Source organism: Microcaecilia unicolor, chromosome 1 (genome assembly GCF_901765095.1).
Source record: "Microcaecilia unicolor chromosome 1, aMicUni1.1, whole genome shotgun sequence".
Taxonomy (NCBI): domain Eukaryota; kingdom Metazoa; phylum Chordata; class Amphibia; order Gymnophiona; family Siphonopidae; genus Microcaecilia; species Microcaecilia unicolor.
In genome coordinates, this window is record NC_044031.1 from 516471337 (window position 1) to 516497204 (window position 25868).

Sequence of the window (25868 nt, forward strand, 5' to 3'; positions counted from 1 at the left end):
TTGCCTCGGCGCCCCTGGGAAGAGAATCTAGAACCCTGGACTCTTTTGGGAGAAAGGCGTATCAGGCCTCTATGCTCATGGCCAAATTCAATCCTACCAGCTCTACATGAGCATTCACTTGAGGAGCATGGTGAAGCAACTGGCGGACTTGGTTGATAAGCTCCCTCCGGAGCAGGCCAAGCCTTTTCAGGAGGTGGTCCGGCAGCAGAAGGCGTGTCGTAAATTCCTGTCCAGGGGTGCTTACGATTCTTTTGATGTTGCATCCAGAACCTCTGCCCAAGGTATAGTGATGCGCAGACTCTCATGGCTGCATGCCTCTGACCTGGACAGTCGAGTCCAGCAGTGGATTGCGGATGTACCTTGCTGGGGGGGGGGGGGGGAATAATATTTTTGGTGAGAAAGTCGAACAAGTGGTTGATCAGATCACTCAGCGGAAAACCGCTATGGTCAATCTCTCCCGCCGGGCGCCTACTGCTACTACCTCATCAGGTAGATGATTTTTCCAGGGAAGGAAGAATGCTCCGTATGCTTATAACAAGCGTAGGTACAATCCTCCTTCTCGAAAGCCTTCTCAGGCTCATCCCCAGCGCGCTCGCTCTCGTCAACAGCGTGGCCAAGGCAGGCCCCTGCAGCTCCCCAGCAAAAGCAAGGGACGGGCTTCTGACTGGCTCCAGTTGAGCATAGCCGCTGTAAAAGTATCCGTGCCGGATGGCTTGCCAGTCGGAGGGAGGTAAAAATTTTTTCACCAAAGTTGGCCTCTTATAACCTCCGACTGGTGGGTCCTTCAAATAGTCCGGTTAGGATACTCGTTCAATTTGATATCTAAACCTCCAAATTGCCCACCGGGAGCTCAATCCTTCAGCTCCCATCACAGGCAGGTACTTGCAGAGGTACTCTCCGCCCTTCTAAGCGCCAATGTGGTCGAGCCCGTTCCACCAGTGCAAGAAGGGCTGGGATTCTATTCTAGGTACTTTCTTGTGCAAAAGAAAACGGGGTTTCCCTGGGCACCCTTCTTCCCATGATTCAGTAAAACGATTGGTTATGCTCTCTGGTCTTAAAGGATGCTTATACACACATCCCGATACTTCCAGCTCACAGGAGGTATCTTCGATTCCATCTGGGAGTGCAGCACTTCCAGTTTTGTGTGCTGCCCTTTGGTCTAGCGTCTGCACCCAAGGTCTTTACAAAATGCCTGGCAGTAGTTGCAGCGTCGCTACGCAGACTGGGAGTGCAAGTGTGTCCCTTATCTTGACGATTGGCTGGTGAAGAACACCTCAGAGTCAGGAGCTCTGCAGTCCATGCACATGACTATTCAATGCTGGAGCTACTCGGGTTTGTAATAAATTACCCCAAGTCCCATTTTTTCCCCGTTCAGAAACTGGAATTTATAGGAACTCTGCTGGACTCTCAGATGGCTCGTGCCTATCTTCCAGAAGCGAGAGCAGACAATCTTCTGTCTCTAGTTTCCATGGCCAGGGCGTCTCAGCAGATCACAGCTCGGCAGATGTTGAACTTCTAGGCCATATGGCCTCCACAGTCCATGTGACACCCATGGCCCGTCTTCACATCAGATCAGCTCAATGGACCCTAGCTTCTCAGTGGTATCAAGCTGCAGAGGATCTAGAGGATGCAATCCAGCTGTCCACCAGTTTTCACAATTCCCTTCAGTGGTGGACAATTCGATCCAATTTGACCTTGGGACGTCCTTTCCAAATTCCTTAGTCACAAAAAGTGCTGACAACGGGTGCATCACTCCTGAGGTGGGGAGCTCATGTCGATGGGCTTCACACTCAAGGAATTTGGTCCCTCCAGGACAAAGGTCTTCAGATCAATCTCCTAGAGTTGCAAGCGGTCTGGAACGCTCTAAAGGCTTTCAGAGATCGGCTGTCCAACCAAATTATCCAAATTCAGACAGGCAATCAGGTTGCCATGTACTACATCAACAAGCAGGGGGCACCGGATCTCGCTCCCTGTGTCGGGAAGCCATCCGGATGTGGCTTTGGGCTCACCGTTACAGCATGTTTCTCCAAGCCACTTATCTGGCAGGTGTAAACAACAGTCTGACCGACAGATTGAGCAGGATAATGCAACCTCACGAGTGGTCGCTCAACTCGGGCATTGTACGCAAGATCTTCTGAGAGTGGGGCACCCCCTCGGTGGATCTTTTTGCCACTCAGGTCAATCACAAAGTCCTTCAGTTTTGTTCCAGACTTCAGGCCCACGACAAGACTAGCGTTGCATGCCTTTCTCCTTCATTGGGGGAAGGGCCCTCTGTACGCATATCCTCCCATACCTCTGGTGGGGAAGACTTTGCTGAAACTCAAGCAGGACGTGGAACTATGATTCTAATTGCTCCTTTCTGGCCGCGTCAGATTTGGTTCCCTCTTCTTCTGGAGTTGTCCTCCGAAGAACTGTGGAGATTGGACTGTTTTCCAACCCTCATATCTCAGAATGAGGGGGCGCTTCTGCATCCCAACCTCCGGTCTCTGGCTCTCACAGCCTGGATGTTGAGAGCGTAGAATTTGCTTCCTTGGGTCTCTCTGAGGGTGTCTCCCGGGTTTTGCTTGCTTCCAGGAAAGATTCCATGAAGAGGTGCTACTTTTTCAAATGGAGGAGGTTTGCCGTCTTGTGTGATAGCAAGGCCCTAGATCCTCACTCTTGTCCTACACAGACCCTGCTTGAATACCTTCTACACTTGTCAGAGTCTGGTCTCAAGACCAACTCCGTAAGAGTTCATCTTAGTGCAATTAGTGCTTATCATCAACATGTAGAGGGTAAGCCTATCTCTGGACAGCCTTTAGTTATTCGCTTTATGAGAGGTTTGCTTTTGTCAAAGCCCCCTGTCAAACCTCCACCAGTGTCATGGGATCTCAACGTCGTTCTCACCCAGCTGATGAAGTCTCCTTTTGAGCCACTGAATTCCTGCCATCTGAAGTACTTAACTTGGAAGGTTATTTTCTTGGTGACTGTTACTTCAGCTCGTAGAGTCAGTGAGTTCAAGCCTTGGTAGTGTATGCTCCTTATCTCAAGTTTCATCACAATAGAGTAGTCCTCCGCACGCACCCTAAGTTCTTGCCGAAGGTGGTGTCGGAGTTCCATCTGAACCAGTCAATTGTCTTGCCAACATTTTTCCCCGTCCTCATACCCGCCCTGCTGAACGTCAGTTGGACACCTTGGACTGCAAGAGAGCATTGGCCTTTTACGTGGAGCGGACAAGCCCCTTCATACAGTCCGCCCAAATGTTTGTTTCTTTTGATCCCAAGAGAAGGGGAGTCGCAGTCGGGAAACACACCATTTCAAATTGGCTAGCAGATTGCATTTCGTTCACTTATGCCCAAGCTGGGCTGACTCTTGAGGGTCATGTCACAGCTCATAGTGTTAGAGCCATGGCAGCGTCGGTGGCCCACTTGAAGTCAGCCACTATAGAAGAGATTTGCAAGGCTGCAATGTGGTCATCAATCCACACATTCACATATCACTACTGCCTTCAGCAGGATACCCGACGCGACAGTCGGTTCGGGAAGTCGGTGCTGCAGAATCTGTTTGGGGTTTAGGATCCAACTCCACACCCCTAGGCCTATTTTTATTCTGTTTCAGGCTGCACTCTGTTAGATGTTCCTGCTTTAGGTCAATCTCAGTTATGTCCTCGCCGTTGCGAGGCCCAATTGACCTTTTTTTGTTGTTTTGAGTGAGCCTGGGTGCTAGGGATACCCCATCAGTGAGAACAAGTAGCCTGCTTGCCCTCGGAGAAAGCAAAGATTAATACCTGTAGCAGGTATTCTCCGAGGACAGCAGGCTGATTGTTCTCACAAACCCGCCCACCTCCCCTTTGGAGTTTTTGTCCTTTATTCTTGCTTTTGGATATAACTGAGCGGGACTCTCGCGCGACGGGTGGGAAGACGGCCACGCATGTGCGGTGCGTACACTCCGCGCGCTAGAAGGTTCTCTCAAAGCCTTGAGATTTTTTTTGCTTTGAAAAATTCCGTTGGTGGGTGCTGCCGTGGACGTCGACCCATCAGTGAGAACAATCAGCCTGCTGTCCTTGGAGAATACCTGCTACGGGTATGTATCTTCGCTGTACTGGAACATCCAAAGACTCGACACGAGTCATGTTTTGACCTACAATGGCCTTCCTCAGGAGTCTACAAACATATGTACAAATTTAAAATCAATATAAATATAAAATATATATATAGAAGATTGTTTTACAACTGACACAGTATAAATACATAAAATGAACAGATAAACATATGAGCGACGTATTCTGGTATGCAAAACATAAAACAAATGAAAAATATGAAAAGAATACATAAATGTGACTATAAATGTAAGTGCCAGTCACTGCAGGCAGAGGGCAGAAGCACAGAAATTTCTTCTGACTCTACTATTAAGCTGAGACCCCAATTTATGAGGTTTCTTTCCTTTTTTTTTTTTTTTTGAGGCCCAAATATCTCTTCTTAGAGTCTAGAATATACGGTATTTTTATTTGCTTAGATTGTAGATATATGTATGTATGTGTTCATGGAGAGATAGATATATAGAGATATAGATACATACAGGACTTGACAAGTACCAGGTCTTCAGGGTGCCTAAAGATTGCACTCTGATTCCCAGGATGTTTTTGTACCCATATGGTGCTTTTTGCTTGTGGTGCTGTAGAAGAAACGGCATATTTTCTGCTTCCCTGTAGGGACTTAGCTGTATGTAAGCATCAGCTGCGCTGTTTAGGAAGAGTGGGAGCTTCCACGGTTCAAGTCTCACGAGACTTGATAAATATAGGTATAGATATGTGTATATATGTATGAATCTAGGTGTGTGTGTGTGTGTATGTATATATATATATATATAGGGGAAAGGGAATGGGACTTGATATACTGCCTTTCTTTTGTTTTGGTTTTTTTGCAACTGGGCAATGCCCAGAGTCACAAGGAACTGCAGTGGGAATCAAACCCAGTTCCCCAGGATCAAAGTCTGCTGCACTGACTACTTAGCTGCTCCTCAATATATAGATGTAGAGATATATAAATGGATATCTAATAAGATCTATCCATCTACAGCAAATTCTTCCATCTAGTGTTATAAGTTTAAATATATTTGCACATTTGTAATGGTTTTTAGATGTTCTGATGCGATAAACTGCTCAAGTTAGATCTAATTTACAGATGCTTCAGTCATCATTACTGGTAAATGTGCAATGTTTCTATATACAAATGGGTGTTGTATAATAAAGGGAAAGGGGGAAATGGGACTTGATATACAGCCTTTCTGTGGTATTTTGCAACTACATTCAAAGCGGTTTCATATATACAGGTACTTATTTTGTACCTGTGGCAATGGAGGATTAAGTGACTTGCCCAGAGTCACAAGGAGCTGCAGTGGGAATCAAATCCAGTTCCCCAGGAACAGAATCTGCTGCACTAACCACTAGGCTACTCCTCCACAACAGATCAGTCATGGCTCTAAGGTCATAATTTCTCAAATATAAAGCAAGACATTCTGGAGAAAACATACAATATGTACTTCAATGTGATTTCTTTCTTTTTGTTTAGGCTATTGCAGTTTGCATGGAGAAAGGATACTTTAAACAGGCCACAGAAGTCCTTGAAAGGCAATGTGCTGGAGTAGATTTGAACAAGGTACTGTAACAAATTAGATAAATATCTGGTTGTAACACTTTTGTATTTTCCAAGGTATGGAATGTTGGCAACAATTGCAATATATAAAACTAGTAAAAAAGGCCCGTTTCTGTAGGCAAGGAAACGGGCCTTAGGCAGGCAATTCCCCCCCCCCCCCTCCGCGAACCTGTCGTTCTCCCCCCCCCCCCACCCCGTGCCAGCGAAAACTACCGCCGCCGCCGTTGTTGTGCTACCTGTGCTTACAGCTGAAGTGTTGTTCTTCCCTTCCCATAGGTTCTTCAATCATCTTGTGTGGAAGTTCCTCTGCGTGCGTCTGACGTCAGACGCACGGAGTTCAACTTTCTGGAACCCACCCGAAGGTAGTGCACAACAGCGGCGGGAGGGGGGATGCGGTTTTCGGCGTTCCGGGGGGGGGATCGACAGGTTCGCGGGAGGGGGTGGGTTTCGAGGAGGCCGTAGCGCGGGGGGGTGACAGCTGATTTCGAGGCAGTAGGAGGAGTGCTGCGTGTTTCCCTACTCCTCCCCTTGCCTAGGAATCAGCTGTGTTGACGTCAGTGACGTCCGTGCGTGTCTGCCTCGCAGACCACTTGCAGCCAGGGAGCCACGGTCCCAAGCATAGAACGTTGGAGGTGAGAATTATTTTCTCCGAGGACCAGCAGGCTGCTTGTTCTCACTGATGGGTGACGTCCACGGCAGCCCTTCCAATCGGAAACTTCACTAGCAAAGGCCTTTGCTAGCTTTCGCGCGCCCATGCGCGGCCGTCTTCCCGCCCGAACCGGCTCGTGTTCGTCAGTCTTCTTTTGTTCGCGCTCGGGACGGTCGTGTTTTGCTGCCGTTTTGTGCCCCTCAAGTTGACCCTCGCACGTTTTCGCTAAAAAAAAAAAGAAAGTGAGACCTTTCAGTCTTGTTCTCTCCCATGTGTCCAGTTTTTCCCCCAGCGTAAGTTTCCTTTCGCTTTCGGGATCGGCCTTTTTTTTGGCCTCGGTACGGGTTTTCTCTCCCTTATTTTTGGTGCCTTTCGTCATCATCGCGAATTTTGATTTCGCCGGCGTGATTTTTCCGCCCATGTCATCAAAGTCTCCCAGCGGCTTCAAAAAGTGCACCCAGTGCGCCCGGGTAATCTCGCTCACTGATAGGCACGCTTCGTGTCTTCAGTGTCTGGGGGCTGGGCACCACCCGCAGGCCTGCAGTATTTGTGCTCTTTTACAAAAGAGGACTCAGGTAGCGAGATTGGCCCAGTGGAACGTGTTGTTCTCGGGCTCTTCGTCGACAACAGCACGGGACGTATCGAGTGCATCGACGTCGACAGCATCAAAGTCTTCGACCTCGGCATCGACGGCATCGAGGCTTCGACCCTCTGCATCGTCGGTACCGAGTCATCGGAAGGCTGCGTCGACGTCGGTGGTACCGGGACCTCCGCTGTTGCTGATGTCGTCGGACGGTGGTGCTTCGACTGGAGTGCAGGTGAGGGCTGTCCATTCCCCTGCTGGTGGCGGTGAGCCTTCGGGTGGGTCTCCTGCCCTGAGGGCTCCTGCGGTACAGCCCCCCCCCCCCGAGACGGACCTTCTTCGGCCTCGGCCCCAAGGAAGAGACGGTTGGATTCTACGTCCTCCTTGTCGGTACCGGGAAGCTCTGGTGACATGCTTCGTTTGAAGAAATCGAAGAAGCATCAACACCGGTCTCCTTCCCGCCTCGGTACCGAGAGCTCTGGGTCGCCGAGGGAGTCGGCACACAGTAGGCATCGGCACCAGGAGGGACCGCTCACCCTCTGTTCAGGAGGTGTCGATGCGCTCCCCTTGGACAGCCCGGAACCGCCTCCACGCCCGGAACAGACTCTGACCTCGACTGCTGCATCGGCTTCCCAGTCTTTCTCCACAGCCGCTCTGCACGAGAGTCTCCGGGCCGTTCTTCCAGAGCTGTTGCGCCCTTCTCCTGGATGTTGAGAGCATAGACTTTGCCTCTTTGGGTCTGTCGGAGGGTGTCTCCCGTGTCTTGCTTGCTTCCAGGAAAGATTCCACTAAGAGAAGTTACTTCTTTTTATGGAGGAGGTTTGCCGTCTGGTGTGACAGCAAGGCCTTAGATCCTCGCTCTTGTCCTACACAGACCCTGCTTGACTACCTTCTGCACTTGTCTGAGTCTGGTCTCAAGACCAACTCTGTAAGGGTTCACCTTAGCGCAATCAGTGCATACCATTACCATGTGGAAGGTAAGCCGATCTCAGGACAGCCTTTAGTTCGCTTCATGAGAGGTTTGCTTTTGTCAAAGCCCCCGTCAAACCTCCTACAGTGTCATGGGATCTCAATGTCGTTCTCACCCAGCTGATGAAACCTCCTTTTGAGCCACTGAACTCCTGCCATCTGAAGTACTTGACCTGGAAGGTCATTTTCTTGGTGGCAGTTACTTCAGCTCGTAGAGTCAGTGAGCTTCAGGCCCTGGTAGCCCAGGCCCCTTACACCAAATTTCATCATAATAGAGTAGTCCTCCGCACTCACCCTAAGTTCTTGCCGAAGGTAGTGTCGGAGTTCCATCTGAACCAGTCAATTTTCTTGCCAACATTTTTTCCCCGTCCTCATTCCTGCCCTGCTGAACGTCAGCTGCACACATTGGACTGCAAAAGAGCATTGGCCTTCTATCTGGAGCGGACACAGCCCAACAGACAGTCCGCCCAATTGTTTGTTTCTTTTGATCCCAACAGGAGGGGAGTGGCTGTGGGGAAACGCACCATATCCAATTGGCTAGCAGATTGCATTTCCTTCACTTACGCCCAGGCTGGGCTGGCTCTTGAGGGTCATGTCACGGCTCACAATGTCAGAGCCATGGCTGCGTCAGTGGCCCACTTGAAGTCAGCCACTATTGAAGAGATCTGCAAAGCTGCGACGTGGTCATCTGTCCACACATTCACATCTCATTACTGCCTGCAGCAGGATACCTGACGTGACAGTCGGTTCAGGCTGTCAGTGCTTCAGAATCTGTTCGGGGTTTAGAATCCAACTCCACCCCCCTAGGCCCATGTTTTATTCTGTTCCAGGCTACACTCTCTGTTAGTTGGATAAGTTTTTAGGTCAATCTCAGTTATGTCCTCGCTGTTGCGAGGCCCAATTGACCATGTTTGTTGTTTTGAGTGAGCCTGGGGGCTAGGGATACCCCATGAGTGAGAACAAGCAGCCTGCTTGTCCTCGGAGAAAGCGAATGCTACATACCTGTAGCAGGTATTCTCCGAGGACAGCAGGCTGATTGTTCTCACAAACCCGCCCGCCTCCCCTTTGGAGTTGTGTCTTCCTTTGTCTTTGTCTTGCTACATACGGGACTGACGAACATGAGCCAGTTCGGGCTGGAAGACGGCCGCGCGAGAGCTAGCAAAGGCCTTTGCTAGTGAAGTTTACGATTGGAGGGGCTGCTGTGGACATCACCCATCAGTGAGAACAATCAGCCTGCTGTCCTCGGAGAATACCTTCTATAGGTATGTAGCATTTGCTATAAAGGAAGAGAGATTCTTTCACACTAGTGCTAAACCCACAAATATCGGGAGGCTTAACAGTTATGATATGCAGTGCCCAGTGAATAATCCTGTATCTGAATCAGCAGGTTTCAATACAATGTACAGGTTCAAAATGCACAGGTGAAAACAGGCACAGCTAGAAAAATACAACAAAGTCACAAGGGTTAGAAGTAGCCAGTAGATATAAGAAATATTGCTTAGCTCTGGAATAGGTTCCAAGCACTCCAAGACCAAATCTCCAAAGACCACAGGTAAGGCCTCTGCCTTATTGAAATGCTGAAACCCAGAAGGGTGCTGCAGCAACCCCTAACAGCTGTAGATCAACACAGAGAGTGATTTCCTCAAATCCTTAGGGCTAGCAATACTTGTGTTATCTAGACATGCTGCCTGGAATGAAAGATCTATTTAGAGAGGGAAAAAATAAATATAATTAATTAAAACATTTACTATAACCATATTAGAATATTTGCTCAACATCTACACGTATAAATGGTATAGTTGTGTAAGGGCTAAGCATAGAACATGACGTCTTGTCTGATTTCATAAAGTCACTAATTATATGCATTGAGTGGTCCAAACAAATATTCATGAATTCCCGATTTTGAACAAGTGCACGTACTTGTACTGTAATATGGGAATTGTAGTGTAATAAATCCACAAATTAAGAGATCCTTTTACTAAGCTGAGATAAAAAGTGTCCGTAACACACCCTGCATCTCAGGATAGATATAGTAGAATTAGAAAAGGTACAGGGAAGGGCAACAAGAATGATAGAGGGGATGGGACGACTTCCCTATGAGTAAAGGCTAAAGTGGCTAGGGCTCTTTAGCTTGGAGAAAAGACGGCTGAGGGAAGATATAATACAGGTCTGTAAAATAATGAGTGGAGTGGAACAGGTAGACATGAATCGCTTGTTTACTTTTTCCAAAAACACTAGGACTAAGGGGCACGCATTGAAGCTACAAAGTAGTAAATTTAAAACAAATCGGAGAAAATATTTCTTCACTCGACATGTAATTAAACTCTGGAATTCATTGCCAGAGAATGTAGTAAAAGAAGTTAGCAGATTTTAAGAAAGGTTTGGATAGCTTCCTAAAAGAAAAGTCCATAATCCATTATTAAAGTGGACTTGGGGAAAATTCACTGATTATTTCTAGAGTAAGCAGCATAAAATGTATTGTACTGTTTTGGGATCTTGTAACCTGGATTAGCCACTGTTGGAAACAGGATGTTGGGCTTGATGGACCTTCGGTCTGTCCCAGTATGACAATACTTATGTACTCAGGTCTTTCTTACACACTAAGACCATTTTTTCAGTGACTGTAAATATGACTTTTTTTTCCATTTTTTACAATTAGCACATGAGCACTTATCACCTATATTGTAAGCGGTAAGGACTTCTGCAGTATCCATTTGCTAACAGCATGCAGTAATGTAGATGTGCTGTATGATTAGCGCAGGAGTGCCTACTTTTCGCCCCTGCCACACCCCATCAAAATAAATTAAAAAAAATATTTAGTGTGCACAGATTTCCAAGTTACCACAGGATATCGGAGCCTATCCCTCAGTATTCCTTTTTTTTTGCTAGTTAGGTGCGCATCAACGTCTAATGCAGCTTAGTGAAAGTACCCCTAAGTTTTATATTTGTCCTAAATAAAAGTTCTTTCTTTACATGGGACTCTTCTTCTTTTTTTTTTTTTTTTTTTCCTTTACCTTTTAGTCATTAAGAATGAAGTTGGCTATGATTATCAATGGGAAAGACCCATATCATCCATTTCTTCAGAACTTCAGTTATAATCGTATGATGGACAAAATTAAGTCTTATGTTGGTATGTTCTTGAATGCAAAAAGCCCTTCTGACTTTCTTATGACGGTATGTATTAAATCAAAATTAAGCACATTTGGCATCAGTTTTACAGTAAATGTTGTGCCATAATTATCAATAGAATCATGACACTTTAAAATATAAACATGAATAATGTAAATTTTGCATAGGTTTATGTATATTTTGGCTCATTTTCAAAATTATGTGGATTGGTACAAAGTCTGCAGATGCTTTTCTATAGACTTTGTGCCAGCTCTCAGACAGAAAGTAGGTACATTTTACATTGAAAGTTGCCTAGATGAAAAGTGCCCACAAGAATTTGTGCCTAGTTCTCCTGTGAATGTTTTACCTTATGCAAACCTTTTAATGTTGGTGCTATGTCACTTCTGACCCTACCTACTTTTCCCATGGATAAAAATATATATGTTGATTCCTTTCCCCTCCTCTTTATACTTTTACCCACATAGAATACTGAGTGGGTAATTTGCAGTCAGCCTGTTTGCCTGGTAAATAGCCATTTACACAGGTCACTGAGTTTTGAAAATTCTCAGAGGTCAAGCATGCCATAATTCTCACAATTGGGTAACGCGACCCACGTTGCCCAGTCCAAAGCTTGTAACAAGCTTAAGAGAGCTTAGTGGAGCACGAGCTACAGTGGGGGAAATAAGTATTTGATCCCTTGCTGATTTTGTAAGTTTGCCCACTGACAAAGACATGAGCAGCCCATAATTGAAGGGTAGGTTATTGGTAACAGTGAGAGATAGCACATCACAAATTAAATCCGGAAAATCACATTGTGGAAAGTATATGAATTTATTTGCATTCTGCAGAGGGAAATAAGTATTTGATCCCCCACCAACCAGTAAGAGATCTGGCCCCTACAGACCAGGTAGATGCTCCAAATCAACTCGTTACCTGCATGACAGACAGCTGTCGGCAATGGTCACCTGTATGAAAGACACCTGTCCACAGACTCAGTGAATCAGTCAGACTCTAACCTCTACAAAATGGCCAAGAGCAAGGAGCTGTCTAAGGATGTCAGGGACAAGATCATACACCTGCACAAGGCTGGAATGGGCTACAAAACCATCAGTAAGACGCTGGGCGAGAAGGAGACAACTGTTGGTGCCATAGTAAGAAAATGGAAGAAGTACAAAATGACTGTCAATCGACAAAGATCTGGGGCTCCACGCAAAATCTCACCTCGTGGGGTATCCTTGATCATGAGGAAGGTTAGAAATCAGCCTACAACTACAAGGGGGGAACTTGTCAATGATCTCAAGGCAGCTGGGACCACTGTCACCACGAAAACCATTGGTAACACATTACGACATAACGGATTGCAATCCTGCAGTGCCCGCAAGGTCCCCCTGCTCCGGAAGGCACATGTGACGGCCCGTCTGAAGTTTGCCAGTGAACACCTGGATGATGCCGAGAGTGATTGGGAGAAGGTGCTGTGGTCAGATGAGACAAAAATTGAGCTCTTTGGCATGAACTCAACTCGCCGTGTTTGGAGGAAGAGAAATGCTGCCTATGACCCAAAGAACACCGTCCCCACTGTCAAGCATGGAGGTGGAAATGTTATGTTTTGGGGGTGTTTCTCTGCTAAGGGCACAGGACTACTTCACCGCATCAATGGGAGAATGGATGGGGCCATGTACCGTACAATTCTGAGTGACAACCTCCTTCCCTCCGCCAGGGCCTTAAAAATGGGTCGTGGCTGGGTCTTCCAGCACGACAATGACCCAAAACATACAGCCAAGGCAACAAAGGAGTGGCTCAGGAAGAAGCACATTAGGGTCATGGAGTGGCCTAGCCAGTCACCAGACCTTAATCCCATTGAAAACTTATGGAGGGAGCTGAAGCTGCGAGTTGCCAAGCGACAGCCCAGAACTCTTAATGATTTAGAGATGATCTGCAAAGAGGAGTGGACCAAAATTCCTCCTGACATGTGTGCAAACCTCATCATCAACTACAGAAGACGTCTGACCACTGTGCTTGCCAACAAGGGTTTTGCCACCAAGTATTAGGTCTTGTTTGCCAGAGGGATCAAATACTTATTTCCCTCTGCAGAATGCAAATAAATTCATATACTTTCCACAATGTGATTTTCCGGATTTAATTTGTGATGTGCTATCTCTCACTGTTACCAATAACCTACCCTTCAATTATGGGCTGCTCATGTCTTTGTCAGTGGGCAAACTTACAAAATCAGCAAGGGATCAAATACTTATTTCCCCCACTGTATGTTACATTGTGCTTAGGCGAGTGCCTTCTCACCTGCTGCAAGAGCATCTTTTGCCGCGGTCATTTTGTCTTGTTCCTCACAGCTCAGTCTGGTAGAGCTTTTTGAGTGCCTTTCAGCTGTTGTTTTTTGTTAGTTTGTTTTTTGGGCCTGTTTTTTTGGCTCATTGTGTCTTTCCTGTGTTTTGGGTCTCTTTCCCCCTCCCTTTATTGTGTTTAGTCAGTTTTACCCGCTTTAAAGTTTCCTTAATGTTTCCGTGTCATTAGGCCTACACTCTGGTTGGGCTCTCCCTCCGTTTTTTTTGTGATGCTTGACCCATTTTTTTGCACCATCGAGTCGTTTAATTTGGCCATGGACGTTTTTCCTTCCACATCCATGAAAGTTCCCAGTGGAATTTTGCGCTGTACCCGGTACAGTGGGACCATATCTGATGCAGACACCCGTCCGTAGAGGAAGCTTCACCAGAGTCGATGTGGGAACTGACTCCTCAATGCACCTCTTGAGGACATGGTTCCTCTAGGTCAAGGCTGAATTGTCTCCACCTTCTCCACAGGATGTCTTAGCTGACACTGATGAAGGCTTATGGGAGCCAGATGATGATCTAGATACTTCTCAGAAGAGAAGTCTTATGGGATATCATCTGACCCCTCCCTTCCACAGGAAAGGAGAAAGTCTCTCCCAGAAAGCCATTCCTTCCCCTCTTTTGTCAAGGAAATGGTAGCTGAAGTGGAGGACGAACTCAGGGCTAAGATTCTCAAGGTCCTGGACTACGAATCCCCTCCTAGAGAAGCCGTGATGGTCCTGCTTCACAAGATCTTGCAGGATGTTCTCGTGCAGAATTGGGAGTCCCCTCTATCTGTCCCAATAATCCCCCAAAACATTGACACTATTTACTGGATTCACATTACCCTGGGTTTGATAAGTGTTAACTGCCTCATTCATTGGTGGTGGAATCTGCCCTCAAAGAAAATTTAGAGACTAAGCCTCAGCGCCCCCAGAAGCTAGAACCTTGGACTCTCTTGGGCATAAGATGTTCCAGGCCTTTATGTTTGTGCCCCGTATTCAATCATACCAACTCTTTACGAGCGTGTACTTGCAGGACTCAGTGCACAAGTTTCTGGATTTGGCTGACACACTCCCACTGGAGCAGGCTGAATTGCTTTGCCAGTTGGCCAAGCAGCAGAAGGTGTGTCATAAGTTCTTGGCTAAGGACGCATATGACACTTTTGTTGTAAATCCCAGGATCTCTGCTCAAAGTATAGTGATGCACACTCTCATAGGTGCGTGTCTCTGACTTAGAACCTACAGTTCAGCAGAGTCTGGCAGATGCCCTATACCGGGCAGATAACCTTTTAGGGGAGAAGGTTGAGGAGGTCACTGACCAAATCAAAAAACACACTGATACCATCCATTCTCTCTCTTGCCTTGACTGTGCCAGGATACCACCTAGCGCTTGCAGGAGCTGATGTAATATTTGCTCAGTATCTAGAAGCATCATCAGGGATTGAGAGGTAAAATAATCCACTCCTAAGCAGACTGCATTAGAGAAATGACATACTTAATTGAGTGAGTCTCACATGATCCTCAACGCAGTGGCTTCCAAAGCCTAGTTGTGTACCAGGGGCAGTGTCCTTTTTCTAAGAAACGAGCAGGATTTAAAAAGGCTCCCATTCCCTGAATCACCGAGCTGCAATCTTGTAAGCAACTGAAAAACATCAGCACCAGGAAATAGGCACTACAAGTTTTAAGAAGCCATGTGGCTGCCAAAGACCAGGAGGATTTTTGTTGCTGTACCAGCCATCTGTATTATTTTAGCACTTATTGTTTTCTTTAGAATGCAGTAGACTTTAGACATCATTAGAATCATAGAGGTCAGTTTTCAAATAGACTTAGAGAATTTTTTTCCAGCAGAAGTGCATGTATAAAACTATACATTCAATCTGTAGGTGCATACTTATATGTAAGCAGAAAAATGGGTATGGACAGGACAGATATTGGGCACCTATAAGTTTACTTTATATGTTTGGGCTGGACATGCCAAAACCAAATTTTGAGTATGTGCATAAATATACATATAGAATAGACATGTATTTTCATCCGTGCACACTATACGTGTACCACCTAGTCTGTATGTGTACTTCAGCCACATTAGCGGATGTTACTGGATGGCCTGTTTGAAAATTGATTGTTTCCAAACATAATTTTTAGGACTGCATGTTTAACTCATTAATAACACAATTAACGTATTAAAACTTTTAATGCGCGTTAATGGCAGGTGTCTCTCCCCAACCATCCAGCATTAAAAAAAAAAAAAAAAAAAACTTGGGGGGGGGGGGGGGGGGGGGTAGAGGAAGCACAATGCCGGCCACTGAGTTGGCAGCCTAAAGCGTGAGCTCTCGTTCAAACTCCTGTATATGTAACTATCTCACTTCATTGGCGGGGAGATTTTGGCTTCAGGAGGTGTGCTGTCAGGTTATTCCTTATGTCTCAGTGCTTGAAAAAGGGCGATATAAAAGGCGCTTTGTGGCAGCTTCATCAGACCAATAGTGAGGAGCTATCAAGGCCTACCACACACCCTGCTACGCCTTCTCGTGATTGTGTGCAGCCCTCGTCAGAAATTTCCACTGATGAAGAGGCAGAGGAGATTGTTTGTTTTGATTGGTTTCAGCAGGGAGTTTTGTTTTTGTTTTACTGATGTCCATGCTGAGTTGAAGGACATGGGCAGTGGACTGGCTTTCTGGATTGACACCCTGCATTATGACATCTGCAACTTTGGGTCTTGCCTTAAGGATATGGAGACCCAGGTGGAAGATCAGGGCAAAGCCTTCTAGACTTCCAAACTAAGTATTCTTCCCTGGCTACTCAACCTGAAGAGCTACTTTATAAATTGGATGACATCGAAAATAGAGGGCGCCGGAATAACTTAGGTTTTTGGGGCGTTCCTGAAAACAACAATTAGGAGAATGTTCCCATTATTGTAGAGACTCTTTGTCGGCAGCATTTGGGCCTGGGGGATGATGCGCCATCCCTGGAATTGAGCATGCACATTGTGTGCTGGGTGCTCCTCTGGAAAATAGACTGAGGGATATCGTGGTTTGTTTTTCCGAGATTGCGTGGTCGGGTGTGGCCCTTTTTTATCAGGATGTGTTACTGTTTAGCTTTTACATTGGGGAAGCTTCGTGGTTTCAAGCATGTCCTGGAAATCTTGGCTGGGAGCAAATCAAGTATCATTTGGCATTTCCTTTTTGCACTTGGCTTCCCCTTACAGGGCACACTCCATTGGGTTCGCACCTTGAATCAAGCATAGAAACTCTGCTGGCCCAAATGCTGGGTCCATCCTTCTAATAAGGGAAAGCATTTGTTGACCAGGCATTTGGGCTTTTGACCAATTTTTGTTCCTGTTTCTCCATTTGCTGTCAAAGACACAACAAAAAGGAGGTAAAAACCCTCACGAAACCGTGAGATATGAAACAAAAAAGTGAGGAGAATGAATGAGGATACCAAAAAATGTGTTTATTCACATAAAGAATGACCCGACACGGCCATGTTTCGGCCCAAAGGCCTGCCTCAGGGGTCTTTATAACCTCAGGTAGTATGATGTGAACTCTTTGCTTGAGGATGTGGTAACAGCGGTTAGTGTATCTAGCATTTTATAATCACAAATGTCTCTTAGGAGAGGAGTGTAACAGGCTTGTTCCTGGTCATACAAAAATTTTTTCAAGGAGAGGAGACCCAAGAGGGTTCTGCTACATCATTTTTCTCAGAGTGCACGTTTCACATCATACTACCTGAGGTTATAAAGACCCCTGAGGCAGGCCTTTGGGCCGAAACACGGCCGTGTCGGGTCATTCTTTATGTGAATAAACACATTTTTTGGTATCCTCATTCATTCTCCTCACATTTTTGTTTCATATCTCCATTTGCTGTCCCAGAACCTTGCTTAGGTTGCCTGTTGTCTTCTTTGGTCACTGGGGTTTATATTGCCTCAGTGTCTGGCATATTGGGGAGTGTGATGCCATGTTAATGACCTTAACTCGCCGGGTAGGCCTCATTCATTGTTTAGAGAATTGGTCCACCAGAAGGTTCAAATTGCTTGTATTCAGGAGTTCCACCTTTGTAGGAAACATGAGTATATGCTTCCTTATAGACTGTACCCTCGTATTTTGTTTGCTTTTGATTTGCAAAATACTAAGAAACAAGGTGTTTCCCTCTTGTTTCATGAGGATTTGTGGTTGCAGATCCTGAACATGAAATGGGATCCTGAGGAGTGTTACCTGTTTGCTCAGATTTCTGTTGATCAAGTTGAATTGACTGTTGAAAGTTTGTATTCTCCAAATGTTAATCAAGCTGCTTTTTTCTAGCAGGTTGAGATATCCTAGGGGCGCTTTGGCTGTGGGTGGAGACTGTAATATATGTTTAGCTCCTGGGTTGGATTCTTCTGCCTCTGGCCCTGGTGGGACTATCCCTGCTAGTGTGGCTCTGAAGGCCTTTTTACATGATTTGGGCCTTTTTGATGTTTGGTGGGAGGTTTATTGTTTGGTGGGAGGTTCATGGGCGCTAGAGGGACTATACTTTTTATTCTTGTTCCTTGACCTCTACACACGCATTGATTATATTTTTATATTCTTATCTCAGGTCTTACTTAGGGAAATAGGCCCTCTCAGATCATGCTGCTTCTTGGGTGCTATCCTTGCTGGACTCCGCGTTTATCGCCATTCCTTGGGATTTTTAACTGTGCATTGTTCTTTGTAATTATATCTTATAACAAGGAAACGCCAGGTTATCTCATTATAAGATTCCTGATGCAGGCGCATCTGCGCCAAAACGTGGCAGCTGTGTTGAGTCATTTGATTGTTCCTTAATAAAGATTTGGACACTTGTACGTCTCCCTCGTGTTTGGATAGAGCCTACTTGTCCTACTCCCTTCTCCTTGACCTGCTATTCTTGAGGAGCAATCTGAGTGCTTTTGGACCCTTAGCACAAGTTTACTTAGTGACACAGAGATTGAGAGAGAGTATAGGTGGGCTCTCCGTAATTACTTGGAGCATATAACCTTCACTGTGGTCCCCCATTCCATATTGTATGAGATGCTTTGAAGGTTGTCACCTGGGAGGGGGTTATGAAATTCGCAGCATGAAGGAAGAAAGCACTGATTCAGATCTAGGATTTTTAGGTTCTCTTCAGCACGTCAGACTTTTGCCTTTTTTGGTGCCTTCCCTTTTTCAGGATATTTTTTCCTCATATTCTTCTTCTTTTCTATATATATATTTGTTCAATTTATTCATTTAAAAAATATATATTTTTCAATTTTCAGCCTTTGGGGCCTCTGAGCCCTTCTTTTGCCCAGGAAGCATCGACCATTTTCAGGTACACAACTACTTCAGCTCTCTGGGCCATAGAGCCTTTTGACCTTGCGTTGGCCGGTTTTCCTGCTGTCAATGAGGGTGCCAAATGGCTTTAAGTGTACTCGATGCAATAGGACTATTTCAGGCACCTACCCCCATAATTGATTTCTTTCAGTGCTTGGGTCTGGAACACCAGGATGGTGCAGTGTAACCTCTGCCAGCATATGCAAGCGAGGACCCTTAAAGCCAACAGAGTCCAACATGAAAAGCTTTTTGGTTCTTCATCCACATCAAGTATGGCAGGGGATTCGGCACTGCATCAACAGTGGCATTGACATCAGGTGCACTTCCTCAACATTGAGATGGTTCAACTTCGAACTCGGTACCACAATCGCATAAGGACTCTACATCCACTTTGTCGGCGCTACATGCATCAAGGGACCTGCAGCATAATAAAGCTAAGAAGCATCTCCCTCCAGGCACTCTGCCAGCACCTCCCCTGCATTGACATCATCTATGCATGGGAAGTATCTATGCCACAGTAACTGTTCTCCTCTCCAACTTATTTCTCATCGAGAGCCTTTGAGGTCTTTGAGATCTTCTATGCCTGCACAGGCTATAATACAGGCTGCATCCACTCCACTTTCTTAGCAGTACCGACGCTTACTCTACAGGAAGAAATCTGGACTATGCTCAAGGAGGAGCCATCGGGGCTTCTTCAGTTGCAGTCTCTACATGTTTACAGAGTGCTTGCACCATCCTTAGCCCAGCCCTTTGCTACATCAGAGAGAGAGAGTCAAAGGAGAGATCCCACACATTGGCTCGTCATTGACAGTTGGAGAAGCACATACCAAACCGACACATGCGTCGACATCGATAGAGAAACTTCCTCCAACCTTGGAGACTCATCTGCCTCAATTCAGAGCCGAAGTTCTAATCAACAAGAGACATCGATAGAGAAACTTCCTCCAACCTTGGAGACTCATCTGCCTCAATTCAGAGCCGAAGTTCTAATCAACAAGAGACATCTGCTATATGCCACCATACAGTTGTCCATGTAAAGCGACCTACCAGTCGGAGGAAGACTTGTTCTCTTTCAGCAAAGGTGGCCTCTCATATCCTCTGACCCACTGGGTGCTATGTACAATACAGCAAGGTTACACTCTGAGTTGGGGAAAAAAGACCATCCACCAAGAGAGTCTCATGTCAACTTCCTCCTTTAAGCTATGGTATCTGTATGTTTGATTAGGTCAGCTACTTCCTCAACTTTGTCACCAAACAAATTTTCTCCATGACAAGGAACATCTGTTATATGCTCCTGGACAGAAGATTTGAAGTCAGAGATCCTGAACCAGGAAAGACGCCGCATTGCTATTCCTAAGGCAGAAATGCTTGAAGAGACATCAAAGACTTGCCTTGCTAGATATTTATGACAGTCCAGAAATATTTTGTGAAGCTTATGGAATTCATCAGCCTTCTCGGGGGAAGGAATTCTGCAAAGAAGAAAGTACTCTGTATTAGAGATCAAGTAAATTGTGGAATAAAGTTGATAATCTAATATGCGATTGATTAGCATTGCAGCTTGAAACTTTTTCTGCCAAAAGAGTCTAGTGTTATACCTTCTCTGCCTAAAGAAGCAGAAGCGTGAGAACCTGCACTGTGAGTGCGTTTTAAAGCAGATTCCACAACTAGGGTATGATGAGGTAACAGAGTTTTCTCAAACCCAATGCATTTTTGTATCCTATACATTGTATTAATTTTCTTTGGGGCAACTTAAATTGTCAGTGGAGTCTTCCAGTTTTTGACAAGAGCATTTTTCATAATTGAAGTAGGACAGCGATTCTTCCTCTAGGAGGAGAATCAATCTAGAACCTCAAAGAGTTCTGAATGAGGTTCTTCCTCTGTCTCCAATTTGACAGTAAAGCTTGAGCCATCTCACGGCCAAGCCAGGAAAGGATATTCTTCTGGAAGAGATCTGCATCTCTCAGGTGGCAGAGAAGAATCCGATGGGATGCAATAGGACTCCACAGCTGAGATGCCCTGTGGGTCCCAATCTGTCTCCCATGAGAGGTCTGAGTCTGACTCTTCAAAGCGTTCATGGGAAGTAGGTGGAAGAGAGTGTTGATTAGAACGTCGACTCTGCATTGAGGCAGACGAGTCTCCAAGTTTAGAGAAAGTTTCTCCATCGATGTTGACGCATGTGTCGGTCGGGTTTGTGCTTTCCCAGATGACAGATGTGAGGTTTAGCTTTCATCTGGTTCTGGGTTCCTTTCTTTGGTCCCAGGTCCACTTCTCAGAGGCAGTGGGCTTTGTAGCACAATAATACAACAACAGGAATGGCTTGGAAAAAGGTATTTTATATAGGAATAGGCTTCTTACAAGTGTCCAGCCCTTAGAGCAGAAAGCTGGTGCAGTGCTACTTCTATGTGTGTGTGTGTGTGTGACTGTGACCTTCTGGAGGTGGCTGCGGAATGGGTATGTGTGTCTGAATGTGTGGGTTCAGAAGGCATGTTTGAGAATGTGTCCTGTCTGTGACTGTCTGTCTGTTTTTGTCCTGTCTTTCTGTGGATTTAAATATCTGAATTCTTTTTCCCAGCACCTTCCTACATATGATTTGGTATGCTTAATCAGATATCTCCTGATTACCAAGGAGGTGTGAATTCCTTTGAAGGCCCAATTCTTGTAGACCAGTTGTTTGATGTCTATTGTTCTTCCTGAGCACTGGTCCTAAGACATGTAAACTAAGCCCAGAAGGGTAGGAGACATCCTGTTTGTCTACCTACACTGACATCACCAGGGATCAGATGGGGGAGGGGGGTGTCAGAACTTCTCATAATATCTCCCAGAGGCCTTTAGGTAAATCTCTGGGTATACCCTTGAATCCTAAGCCGTGCTGACACCTCCAAATAACACTACTTCAAGAGGAGCTCTTGGCCCTACTCTAGCACAATGCAGTAGAACCAGTTTCTCCACCGGACAGGGGTCGAGGTTTCTATTCCAGATACTTTCTCATACCAAAAAAAGACGGTGGGAGTCCAATATTCGATTCTACAAGACTCACATATAAAGTATTCTTAATAGCTCTCACTTCTGCCAGCAGAGTAAGTGAACTTCAAGTCCTAGTGGCAGACTCACTTTACACCAGGTTTTACCACAACAGGGTTGAACTCTGAACCCACCCCAGATTCCTCCCTAAAGTGGTTTCGGAGTTCCATCTCAAGCAGTCCATTGTCATCTTCTCTCAGTCACACGCCTATCCTGGAGAAGCAGCACTGCATACCTTAGACTGCAAGCATGCTTTAACATATCTGGGGTGCACAAAACCTCATAGGAAGTCCTCAAAGCTTTTTGTATCACCAAACATACTATATCTACTTGGTTGGCTGACTGTAACTCCTACACATTTACTCAGGCTGGGCTGACCCTTCATTGCTGGGTCACTGCTCACAATGTAAGAGCCATGGCGGCTTCAGTAGCCCATTCCCACTCTGCATCCATTGAAAACATTTGCAAGGCAAGTATGTGGTCTTCACTGCTTACTACTGTCTGGAGCAGCATGCTAGACAGGATAGCCAGTTTGAACAAACAGTCCTAATGAATATTTTTACTACTTAAGTCAACTCCACCCGGCCCTTTTTTTCCACCAGGCTCACTATCTACTTAGTTGAAATTTGTCTATGTTGTGAGCCTGGTAGATAGTGAGAAAGCCAAGTTACCTGTAGTAGGCGTGTTCTCAAAGGACATGAGGCATATATTCTCACTCCCTTTCCCTTCCCTTTGGAGTTGTCTTCTTAGCGTTAGTACTGTATTGCTGGTCTCTTGATCAAGCATCAAGCGGAAAGCATCTGCACATGCATGGTGGGGGCACTGCCTGAAAGTTTTAATGGCAGAGTCTCCCTGTGGATCATGTCACCAACATGTGAGAGTATATGCCTGCTGTCTTCTGAGAACACCTACTACAGGTATGTAACCGCTTTCTGTGTATGGCTGAGTTGTGGGAATCTCTATCTATCTTATCTATCTATCTAATCATCCCCTCCCACCACCTAAACACACTCAGAGTACTTTTTTAAAGCAGGTATCCATTTCTTAACCACCAAGCAGGGACAAATAATCAAATCTACTTTTATAACTTCTATGTTACTTTACATAGGTAAAATCTGTGAAGATGCCGTCATTTTCTTTTAACTGTAGTTGTTTTATTTGTTAAGGCTGCCATGAAGGTGGTGCAGACTAAGAGGAAGAGTGGAAGAATATCTGAAGCCTGGGAAAATGGCAGTGAAATTAATTTCAGTCCAATGGAAAGGTCTGTAATCAACTAGCTGGGATACCAACAACTATGCCAGGGTTTTCATTCAAGTACTTAGTTCTAAGTCATAAAGATTGTATGGACTGAAAAATTACAAAGTGAGTTTTGACTTAAAAAATAATAATAATTTAAACCGAATCCCCTTGGAACATAATAAATACAACTCACAATTCAGTTTTTCCAATTTCTTTTAGAGGTTCATTGGCAGTGAGCGACGGCCATACTGCTGGATCCTCTCACCACTTGTCAAAGAGCTCTTCAGAACTTTATAAGAAATGGTTTTAATTTATATGGGGTCTTGCATAGGCAGCCCATATAAGAAGCTTGGGGAGGCTAAGCCACCCCAGTCTCGACTTTGATCATTCTGAGTCAAACTTGTAGGCAACAGTGCTATTTGCCTTGACTGCCAGTCCGAGTTGGAGTCGGGGCAAAATAGTGCCCTGGCCGTCAAGCCAATATCTTTCTCTCTTCCCCTCCTGTTGCCACCACTTCACTTCCTAGGACCTGTAGCAGGCAGCAAAATTTGAGTACCTTGAAGTTTTATATCCCTAGTGTTCCTTTCCCCCTCTCCAAGCCAGCATATGTCTTCCATCACCCTACTCACTGTGTCCATCCCCTCAAGTTACCATATCCCCCCCCCCCCCCCCCCCCCACGCTTCCCACATTTCCTTTTTCTCTCGCCTCGCTGTCACCCCTGTCACTACTGCTTCTTGGGACCTGTGGCAACAGCAAAAAAAGGCATAGGGCCCTTGAATACCTCAAAGCTGCTGATGGCTCTGCCAGTCCCACCTCTCTGATATGACTCCCTGTTTCTGAGGGCAGGATGGGCAGAATCATCAGCAGGGGATAGGAGGACACTGGAAGGTAAATAGGGGTGACAAGGGATAATACTGGCTTTGGGGTGGGGAAAAGAAGGCTATGGATACAAACGGAGGATATTGAGGGGGCAAGGGTAATGAGAGATGGATGACAGGAGTAGAAAGACAGGAAATTCTAGACAGGGGAGCGAAAGAAGAGATATATTGGTCATGGAGGGGGAATAGGAAAAAACGGGAGATGCTGGAAATGAGTGAGGGGTTAAGGAGACAAAAGGGAGGTGCTTATAATATGAACTAGAAATAATGATGTGCTTTTCTTATAGATGGATCATTTTCAATTTTGTCCATTCTTACTGATCTTTATTGTACATAGAATAGTTATAATAAAATGTAAGAAAAAACAGGGGGATACGTTAGACATGGAGGAAGCAGGCAGACAGAAGGAAGGTGCTGGATACAAGGAGGAGTAGGGAGTTGGGGTGATGCTGGAGAGAGGGCAGGGGAGAGAAAGAGAGGAGATGCTGGAAGGAAGAGGGGAGATTAGTGAAAGATGGGCAATAAGAGGAAGGGGAGGGCCACGGTGCAGGAAAGATGGAAAGCTGTAGGTAGAAGCAGTGGAAAGAGATCTTGAGTAGTAATAGGCAGAAAAATGGAAGAAAGCTGAAAGGAAAAGATCAATGTCTAAGATTGGTGGCGGGGAAGAAGACAGGAGGAGAGAGAGAAATGTTAAATGGACAGGAAACCCTAGAAAGAGAGTTAAGAGAAGACAGAGGAAAGCAGAAACCAGAGATTAGGAGTAACACAATCAGAAAAATAAAATGATGGGACAACAAAAGTAGAAAAAAGAGCATTTTAAATTTAGTGATGGGAATATCTCAATACAAAGTATGGAATAGTATACTACTTTCAATTTCAACACAATACGTAATAAAACATTTTAATTGATAGTGAAGGGTAAAGCAAAGGTGGAACATATAGATAGGTAAAACAGTAAGAAGAGTTAAAAAGTAAGGTGACTGATTTAAGGAAAGTTCTACATGAGGTCAGAGAGATGGTTAAATATTATCTGAACTAGGGTAGGAGTTGATAAACATGTCCTGCTGCAGTATGTGCAGTCCGAGTCACTTCTTGTGTGTGTGAATCAGACTAAACAAGTTAGTTACTTCTTCCATTAAAGGCCTGGTTGAAGAGCCAAGCTTTCACCTGCTTCCTGAAGTAGAGATAGTCTTGTGTTAAGCGGAGCCTTTCAGTCAGTGCATTCCAGAGTATGGGGGCTACTCCGGAATAGGCTCGCTTTCGGGTATCATATAGTGTAATGTGTTTTGGAGAGGGTGTGTTTAGTGATAGTCCTTGAGGGAACTTAGTGTCCTTGGCGGTGTTTAGAGGATCATCCTATTCTTCAGGTACTCAGGGCCGTTTCCTTTGAGGGCCTTGAAGATCAGACATAGAGTTTTTTTTAATTTAGCCCTGTATTGTACTTGTAACCAATGAAGTTTTTTGCAAAAATGGTGTGATGTCACGTCGCTTGCAACCTTCTATGAGCCTTGCTTCTGCATTCTGAATCAATTGGAGCTGGTGCAGGCCATTTGTAGTCAGACCACTGTATAGTGCATTGCAGTAATCCATTCTTGATGTTAAAAAGGCTTGCACAACTGGGATAAGATTTACCTTCTCGATGTAAGGAGAGAGGCAGCGTAGCTATCACAAATAGTAGAAGCAGCTCTTGAAGGTTGATTGGATTTGGGAAGTCAAAGTAAGTGTTGAATCTAACTATATTCCAAGGTTCCTGACTTGTGATTTCATGGGGAGTTCGTACTTCCTAAAAGGGATTTTGATGTTGGATATGTATCCACTTGTGTTAGGGACCCAGAGAAGCTTGATTTTACTTGGCTTCAGGCAAAGTTTGTTGTGTTTAGCCCATTCTTGAAATGATGTTAGACAGGTAATCAGTTTATTCAAGGCTGTAGGCAAGTCAGGTTCAATGGGTATGAGTAGCTGCACATAATCCGCATAGATGTAGAACTGAGTGGCCATTGACTAAATCAACCCAGCTAGTGGCTTGAGGTAGATATTGAATAGAATGGGTGACAGTATTGATCCTTGTGGTACCCTGCAGGTTAGTGTCCATGGTGGTAATGAGGTGCTGCCAAACATTATGGATTGTTGTCTGTCTGATAGGATCTAAACCAGG

General features: G+C 45.4%; 1 protein-coding gene across 1 annotated transcript in view; it reads left to right on the plus strand.

Moving 5' to 3' along the window:
• TERF1 (telomeric repeat binding factor 1) overlaps positions 1-25868 on the plus strand; it is a 127901-nt gene that overhangs the window by 25978 nt on the left and 76055 nt on the right. Inside the window, exons 4-6 of the mRNA XM_030189658.1 lie at positions 5550-5636; positions 10856-11008; positions 22762-22856. Coding sequence (XP_030045518.1) covers positions 5550-5636; positions 10856-11008; positions 22762-22856 — 335 coding nt within the window. The remainder of the gene's footprint in view (positions 1-5549; positions 5637-10855; positions 11009-22761; positions 22857-25868) is intronic.